Source organism: Pygoscelis adeliae, unplaced genomic scaffold (genome assembly GCF_000699105.1).
Source record: "Pygoscelis adeliae isolate BGI_AS28 unplaced genomic scaffold, ASM69910v1 Scaffold111, whole genome shotgun sequence".
NCBI lineage: Eukaryota > Metazoa > Chordata > Aves > Sphenisciformes > Spheniscidae > Pygoscelis > Pygoscelis adeliae.
Window position 1 is genome coordinate 4,177,073 of NW_008824542.1, and position 9,430 is coordinate 4,186,502.

At 33.5% G+C, this 9,430-nt stretch overlaps 1 protein-coding gene across 2 annotated transcripts in view; it reads left to right on the plus strand.

Annotated features, from left to right (window-relative positions):
• CSMD3 (CUB and Sushi multiple domains 3) overlaps window positions 1-9,430 on the plus strand; it is an 803,119-nt gene that overhangs the window by 742,112 nt on the left and 51,577 nt on the right. For both annotated transcript variants that reach the window (XM_009321682.1, XM_009321683.1), the window contains 2 exons: window positions 1,600-1,773; window positions 7,808-7,990. In XM_009321682.1, coding sequence (XP_009319957.1) covers window positions 1,600-1,773; window positions 7,808-7,990 — 357 coding nt within the window. The remainder of the gene's footprint in view (window positions 1-1,599; window positions 1,774-7,807; window positions 7,991-9,430) is intronic.

Genomic DNA, 9,430 nt, shown 5'->3' on the forward strand with positions numbered 1-9,430 from the left:
GTATTGAAGATGATGAAGTATTGATAAAAACTACATTGTTATGTTTTAGGGGGCTGTTCTAGTACAGTATTTGGTATTTGCTGGTATTTGCAGCTATAATTTGTGGTTTTCATGATGCATAAATACAAATATCTTTGGCCAATATATGCCACATGCCATGGACAGGTATAAGACAAAAAGAAGTCAAACATGCAATGCTAGATTCATTCTGTGAACAGAGTGAATTTGGTTTATGAATTTTAACTGTGCATTTCCTGAACCTGACATATTTAGCTTGATTTTAAATTAACTCCTTGCTCTGAATTCTTAAAAGTTTTGTCTATATTAATTCCACGTGTGAGGTTTCTTTTGTGCACTTTCGATACGTGCTTTTAATCTTAAAAGACAGACTAGCTATTTCTTTTCAATGCAGAACCTTGTTTCCATTACATACATTGTCCATGTAGATAATGTTCTCCATAATGATGCATAAGAACTTTTGTCATTTTACTTTAGTCTTATGGAGTAGCTAGCTTCCTGTTGATCTAGCCAAGGTAGTTTGACTGTTACTTTATACAACTTTCCAGTAGATAGGAGGCTGCTGACGTTATTTCAGTGGTGTTGATTTTAGATCAGGTTTCTATCATTTAGCCTTTTTTTTATTCCTAGAAAAGAATCACTGCTTTTGACCATTTATAGCAAGAGCCACTTATCATAATTTTCTGTATAAAAGGCAACTAAAGGACAAAAGATACCATGCTAAATTTTCCCATTTTCTTTCCTGAGTTTACATACTTCATGACATTTGGGCCAGTTAGCAAAATTAGATGTGTATAAGTTGGATACCCTTATGTGCAATCTGTAAGTGGAAATCACAAAAATGTCAAGATTAAGAGTACTAAAAATTAATCACAGTATGGAAATAACGAGCAATTATTGATCAAAATGTACTCAATAAACAACTGATAGGGAGTTTATACATGACTATTTCTAAGATTGGGTTCCTATAGAAATTGCCTCCGACCTCTGTGCAATTTACATCAATGGATGATGCCTAGGAATATGTTAAAAATATGTAAACAAATATTTTATTTATGCAATACAATATTTTGAGTAACCAAAACCATGAATATGAAATTAGTATATTAAGGTTCATAGCAAAATTTAGCAAAAATGATCTTGTTTATAAACCTGATAGACTTCATGACCAATGATTTGGGACCAGTGGATGAGGGATGAAGGTCTGCATATTCTCTGCCTCAGCAGTGACACTGGCAGATACTGTCTTCCTGTATTTTTTCTCTGAAGAGCACATGCATGAGTGTGTGTTTGTGTGTGTGCATGCGTTCATGCCTTAAAGATCAACTTAGTGAATGAATGTCTTTGGACATCAATATCTATATCTAAAATACTTTTTTGACCTCTCCAAACATTTGTTTCACAGCTTTTGGTCTGTAATATATTTTGCATTTCTAATGACATAATGTGCCCCCCTCCCCCAAACCCTGAAAAGGTCAGCCTCTTCACAAAGTTTATGTATGGAGTTATGAAAATGATAACTACAAACTGTTTGATCAGTGATAATAACCTTTTTTTATCTCCAATAATTATGCATTGTAGTGATTGACTGTGGCCATCCTGGCGTTCCTCCTAATGCGGTCCTGTCTGGAGATAAATATACGTTTGGGTCTACTGTTCATTATACCTGCACAGGTAGACGATCACTGTTAGGGCAGTCATCTCGTACATGTCAGTTAAATGGACACTGGAGTGGATCTCTTCCTCATTGCTCAGGTAATATTTTTGAATTAATGAGTGTGCCCTGAAGTTGTTTTGAATTTATTTTGATTCTATCAGAAGGCCATTTTAAAATCTGGAAAATCATGTATAAAACTGAAGTGCTATCTCAGTAGATGTAAAAAAAGTAAAACCAAAATAAGTAAAAACTATTAGCAAGAAAATAATTTGGGAGAAGTAGGCTTTCTCAGTGACATTTAATACAAATAGCAAATTGTACATTCAATAGAATGTTAAAGGAACTGCTTTGTTTTGAAAATATTTTCTATGTGACTTCTGGAAAGAGTATTAATTTCCACAGCGAAACCTTGCATCATTATCTCTTCAAGATGATGTTGTTTTTTTTAAACTTGCAAAATATCTACTGACTTGATGACATCTCAGATATATCTTCATTGCATAATACACCCATCTTTATAATAAGGCCAAGTGGGATCCACATAATTTCAAGATGGGATGCTCGGTTTTTGAGGGAACACCATATAATCCTTGTAACAGATTAGCCCTCAACGAAGTCGAGATGTGTTTTCTGAACAACTGAATGGCTAGGAATGTTCTGTTTCACAACTTCAGTTTGATTCACTTTAACAGTAGTGATCAAGTGAAAAAGAGAAATCCAAGTCACACACTACTTCAGCATGAGGCTACTCACAAGGCAGGTGCGGGACAACCAGGGCATCAGGCCCAGCCAGCACGGGTTTATGGAAGGCAGGTCCTGCTTGACCAACGATTCTATGATTCTATGATTCTATGATTCTATGATTCTACTTTGGGATTTGGCTAAATCCCATTTCTTATCTTAGAGTACGTAAGCACAGATTGTGATGGAGGTTAATCACGTTATCAGTTTTATTTCTCAATAAATATTGGGGGTAGGTTCTTTCTTGTCATCCATGAGTTTCTATTATATAGTTTAAAGAAATCAATGGGGTTTTGGATCTTACTTAGACCTATGTAATTCAGAGTACTTAGATATCTTCAAAGGCAGAAAATAGGAAGAAAACAAGTGACACATTTTTTCTTGAGTTACAGCTATGCCAAAACAAGAGGTGAAAAATAACTGATATGCAAATCTGACAGTACTGCTATACCAGTTTCACACTAAAAATCCAAGGTTCTTTACAGCCTTAGTAAATTGTAGAAACGTAGAATAGTTTGGGTCAGAAGGGACCTTTAAAAATCATCTAGTCCAACCCCCCAGCCATGGGCAGGGACATCTTCCACTAGAATCGTAGCATCATAGAATCATAGAATCATAGAATCATAGAATGGTTTGGGTTGGAAGGGACCTCCAAAGATCATCTAGTCCAACCCCCTTGCAATGAGCAGGGACATCTTCAGGTTGCTCAAAGCCCTGTTCAACCTGACCATGAACACTTCCATGGATGGGGCATCTACAGTTTCCCTGGGCCACTTGTTCCAGTGTTTCACCACCCTCATCATAAAAAATGTCTTCCTTATGTCCAATGTAAACCTACCCTCTTTCAGCTTAAAACCATTGCCCCCTGTCACTACAGGCCTTGGTAAAAAGTCTCTCTCCATCTTTCTTATATATTTTATATATTGAAAGGCTGCAATAAGGTCTCCCACGAGAGAGACCTTTCTCCAGGCTGAACAGCCCTAACACTCTCAGCCTTTTTGCAAAGGAGAGGTGCTCCAGCCCTCTGATCATTTTTGTGACCTTCCTCTGGACCTGCTCTAACAGGTCCATGTCCTTCTTGTACTGGTGACCCCAGAAGTGGATACAGTACTCCAGGTGGGTTCTCATATATTCCAGTCCTTTTTTTTTTCCCTCCTGCCTTCATCTCTTTAGTGTATTCAGGTATAAACTGATTATGTTAACTACAGTTTCAGAATATGCATATTTTTACAGCCAGAAATGGTTAAAAATTAGTAACAAATGCTGCTTGGTTAAAATCTTGCACTAAATTCCAAAGGATTGGAAGAATTTTTCTGTATTTGAACCTTCCACTGTTTACAGCTATGCACCAGAAATGAAAGTGTAATGTAAAATAATATTACTTAATAGATAATGATATATTTATGTGAATTGCAAATTCAAACCAGGTTAATCAAAAATGTTTTTACAGCTAGTATGCATACATATTTGTTTTGGGAAAAAATATCCTCTTTAGATAAAATCTAAGGCTACTTATTGTAGTTTTCCATAGTCTTCATAAGCAAAAAAAAAAAAAAATCTAATTTGTGAATTAAAAAAAAAATTAAAGAAATAGACAAAAATATCAAGGAATACAAATGGTAAGCCCGAAAATATACATGAAAATATCAATGAAACCTTACTGAAAATAAAACTATTCTATAATCATCTTGCTATTAAATTAGTGTTCAAATATCTTGGGATAAGCGTTCGTAAGTGAGGTACGTGAAAATCCTTTTTTTTCCCTAATGATTACTTTTGTACCCACAGATAGGAAACTCTAATCAGATCTAATGAATTTTTCTCAATACATGAAGAAATATTTTTTTGACATAGATTCAAATGTTAATCATAGCAAATCAAATTGTGACAGAATACAAGCTGTTATTTTCTTTAGCTGTACTGTACCAAACTATAATTCTAGCTTAGGACAACTTTGAGACTTTGTTTTCAAAGTATGTACCTGAAATGCTTTCTCATTTTAAAATAATTTGCAGTTTTCCATACAGAATTTCCATATTTTGTATCTAAAAATATGTGAAATCATTAGCTTTCATTATTAGCCTTGATAACTTGATTTCTTAATTTATAATGCATATTAAAGCCTTAAACTTTGTATTTTTTTGTTGATGATATTAATAATAAGTAATATAGAATGTTTGACTGAGAAAACATACAGCATGCTTGTCCTTTTCGTATATGGAGGAGAATTCAAACAGAAAATGTTAGGTCAGCAAACATAAGGTAACCAACTTTTGTCACATCATCCCTAAGACAGTTTCCTTTTGGTCACATGGCACTTTATGTTTCACATCCTAGAGCTAGAAGGAATTGTCATGTCCCTCAATAGCTATTGGCATTCAGAAAGAGTTTTCAGTCATCACATTCGTATCAGCTGGAGTCAGAAATTTGCAACAACTTAGAATTCCTCATAAGTGCAGCAATGGTTGTGTACTTACTTAAGTGGTCTAAATACCCTCCTTTTCATTAAGATTAAATGTCAGCTGAGAATTTGTTACATATGTGGATGAAGGATGGCTTATAACTGACTGTGAAAATCGCTTAGTTGAATCTCTGCATGAGGTAATAAAAATATGTTCTGTTATGATATCATTGATTATATCACTGTCACTTCCTGATGTGATTAATCATTCAGAAAAAATATTTCTGCAACCTTCAATCAAAAGAGCTGGTGGTTAACCTCCCTAAGATTAAAAGAGTAATAATTCACGGTAATAATTAGGCATTAGGAAAGAACACATGATTTCATTTACAAGAGGAATATGTAATTTATACTTGGCATAGCAAAAAGCCTATTTTCATTTTTTCATAAAATTATTTTAGGCATAATGCCAAGTAACTTGCCAAAAACTGAGCTGTTATTGTAGAGACGTTACAAGTATAGAATAATTAATAGGCCCTGTCCCAAATTCTTCATACTTTGAATAAATAATACTAGAAAATGCAAGATATGGATTCCCAAAATAACAACAAAAAAAAATCTTGATCTAGGACATTTTTAAATTATTATAAAAACATGTAGCACACTATTATCAAACTAGAAGGTGTTAAGTGACCTAAGTAGCTTGGGCATGAACTATTTTGAAAACTTATAAAATTCTTTTACTTAGTATAATTTGGAACTGTTTACAATTTCTTTTTAAACAGGGCTGTAAAGGCTGGCTTTACTGATCAGAGTCACATAATGAAATGGGTAAACAGAGAAGAGCCTAAACTTTTGAGTCTGTGATTTTGAACCAGATAGTCAGCTAGCTCTTACACTTACTTGAGTTAATGTGTTATTTCTGAAAACATTAAAATACATAGGACCATGTACTTTTTGCACATACATGCTATAAAAGTTCACAATGTAATAGGCATGACTACATTAGTTTGTTTGATTATTCTCAAATGAAAAGTGTCAGTTTAAGCTTGGTTAACTTACATAATGATAAAATCGGCTCCTAAATTAGTGAGAGTGGTTCACAACTAGCCTACTCTGTCAGCTGCTTCAGCAAAGTGTTGGATAGGTAGTATGAGCTGCCAGGTTTGTTCTCTTTTGCATTTCCAAAGTTCTGCCCTTTTCTGTGACTCTCCAGATGTGCCTTCAGACTGAGGCTCCATAGCTGCATTCTCTTTTCCCACAAGCCTGCAGGAGTTGTGCAGATCAGCTCTTGTGAGGTGCTTAGTTATATTGTTCTTCAATGAACTTGTGGAAATAAAAAGTAGTAAGCATGACCTACAAAACTGCAGGCTGGCACATGAACTACCTTAATAAGTGACAAACGTATGGTCAGCTTCTTGGACATATCAGACTAAAACAAGTATTTTCTCAAACACCGTAATTCTAAAAGCAAAGTAAGCTAGTTCTGCTCTTCTTCCTTTCACTATTCAGTTCTGTACATGCTTTTGTTAGTAAAGAGATGTATTCAACCAGTCACTCCAACAGTATAGTTTACATACATACAGTGACAACCAAGGCAAGGGAAGCTCTGTTTTTCTCCGCATCTACAACTCCAGGGTCCTAACTTCCCATAGAACCCCTAGATCCTGAGTTTGCCACTTTTGGTCTTCTGGGTACTTGGAGCAGACAACTTTGTTTACTACTTCTATGTAAGAACTTCTCTTATTACTGTTGTTTAAGCTTAGATAAATACCAGAAAAGTATGGCTATTCTGCAGAAAGTATTCTTTACATAACTTGTACAAATCTTTTAATATAATTGTCTGTAATGTGAAGCTATAATATGACGTTCTTCAGTAGCTCAATTAAAGCATTCTAGCCGATTTTTAAAATATTTCTTCTTTATTTACATTAGTGTAACTAAGTACAAAATAATGCAGATGTACTCTCAAAAATATTATGATATTTGAATTATTTTTTATATAGAAGACTGTTCAGTTTATTTGCAAGTTGTCACAGAAAACCGTAAGCTGAATATTTATGGGTGAAAACCTGAACAGTGCAGCTCCAGGAATTCTAGAATTCAACTCTTTTGTGTTGAAACTCAGTAATACAATATACCTTCATCTCTTATTACATACAAAACTAGCTTAAAGACCTTTAAAAAGATAAAACAGCAGATCCTAAGTACATATTAAAAAATTTAAACTGACCTGCTGTGCAAATACAGTGTTACCTAGAGCTTCCTATAAGTTCTCACCATAAATTAAGATTTAGATGTATAATCTTAGATATTGTTATTATTATTATGACCATGTTGATTATTTTAACATTGATATACAACAGAGTAGAAAACATTAACCCTCTATCTTAGAATTTGCTTAAACATTTCTAGCTGAGGGAGATTTTAGTTATCAGGCAGTGATAGCTAAAAAGTTGAAAGTGAACTTTCAACATTTCTATAAATTAGGGAAATGCTTCATGTCAGATGTACATAAAATTGTTGACTAGAGTTTCCATTCAATGGTAAAACTGTTACACTCTAATGATATCATAAAACTAGGAAGTATTTTATGAACACTTGTTATAAGCAAACAAGAAAATTATCTTTATGATCAGGACCTTGGTTTTCCTCAGAATTCCTTATTTTAAATGAAAAATGACCAAGGTTTTGTGGCTTTCTTTTTGTTTGCCTATTCTTGTTTGATGATTCTATTACCAAAAGTTTAGCGTGGTCTAAGGGGAATCTTGAGATAATTATAATTTCTGTTCTGTACTTCATAAATAAGTAAAACCAAATGATTTGAGAATCAAATAATTTTGTAATTACAGGGACTCACACCCACTGAGATGTATGTTTTTTTCTAAAATTAGAAATATAAATTTATTTATAAATACATAGAAACATATATTTTAAATGCTAATAATAATATTTCATATTTATTCTAATCTTTGCACTCTAAATTCTAGGTGATACAGCTGGTTCTTGTGGTGATCCAGGTATCCCAGGTCATGGGTCTAGAGAAGAAAACAACTTTAAAATTAAAAGCACGGTACATTTCAGCTGTGATATTGGATACATCCTCCATGGCTCAGAAGAAAGGACATGTATGGCAAATGGAAGTTGGACAGGAAGACAACCTGAGTGCAAAGGTAAATCACAGAAAACCCACTCTGTGTTTTAAATTGTCTTGTTAAAAATACTAACCAGAAAATCAATTTTACATTGTCATTGTTGTGAATGGTATACAGTTGATTTTGGACTGACCATTACATTTTTTTCAATAAGTTGTTACACCATAGCAATGGCTTGGCATCAGGTGACAAATTTGAAATCAGCTCCTGGCACCCATGAAACTGCATGTTTTCAAAGTTTTGAGAAAAAGAAGTATACTGAACTGTTTCTTTCCTCTCAATTTTGTCTAAGCATCAACTGTAAGTTATCCAGTACAAAAAGCTAAACAGAAAAGGAAATAAATGAGGCCTCTAGTACTCAATATTCGCTGAAAGATTTTTTCCCTTAAAAATCTCACCATCACCTCATCTTTAATTACAACCATTATACATCTGACTTTCAGAGAAAAGAGTTGAGTTTTAGAAAAATGTCAATGTCAGGATTTCATTAGATGCATCTATGTCATAAATGATTGGCTTAAAAATTTTATTTACTAATACTGTTAACTTTATTGTTATTTTTCAATAGATAACAAAATGCTGAAACATTTGGAAAAAAATCATTCTAGAAATTTCAAGCTAGATGCATTATCATAAAAGAAAGTTCTAACACAATATTTATGGGGAATCATTTATTACCTTAATTGTCTTGATTCAAAATTAGGAAATAATTTCCAACAGACTTTTCTTCAAAGAAAAGCTTCCTGAAAAGCAGAAAATAATTTGAGAGCCTGTACTCTTATTTTCCACTTCATCACTGTTGACTGCGTTATCTGTATGAAACAGTCATCCCATTTTAAAAACTTATTTCACAAGCTGGATTTGTAATATCCTTTCTGCTGAATGATTGCCATCCTGACACAACTTAAATATATATATATATGTGTTTTTATGTTGGTATCTGAAGGAATATGCTTAGGGCAACTGAACTTTCTGCTATTCTTCGTTGATCTTATCTATTACAGAAATGAATTAATCCTTTTACATTTTAAGATACTTTTGGTGTTATTTTTGCCCCTTAAAATCTCTTGAAATGATGATTCTGGTTCACAGATATATATATAGGTGTGTGTAATGCACACATGGGTATATTGTTCTAGTTTAGGTCATTTAGATTAGATGTATATATGTAATCACATAAGAAAGACACATTCAAATTCCAAAGTTGAGCGTTGAAGAAGTGGGAAATATCAGGCTTTCACCTGCCTATGAAATAATAGTTTGACTTTAACCTGTGCTTTGAATTAGGTAGGAAACGTACTTTGGTGATGATATAAATGCATACATACTATAGATTCAAATTAAATCTACCATGATAATTGTACATCAAGCATTTTCTTATAATTGGGTGTTTGTCTTTGCAGCTAAACTACCTTTCCTTTAGTGCAGATTTTAAAGTTAAATTGTGTTTCCTACCTA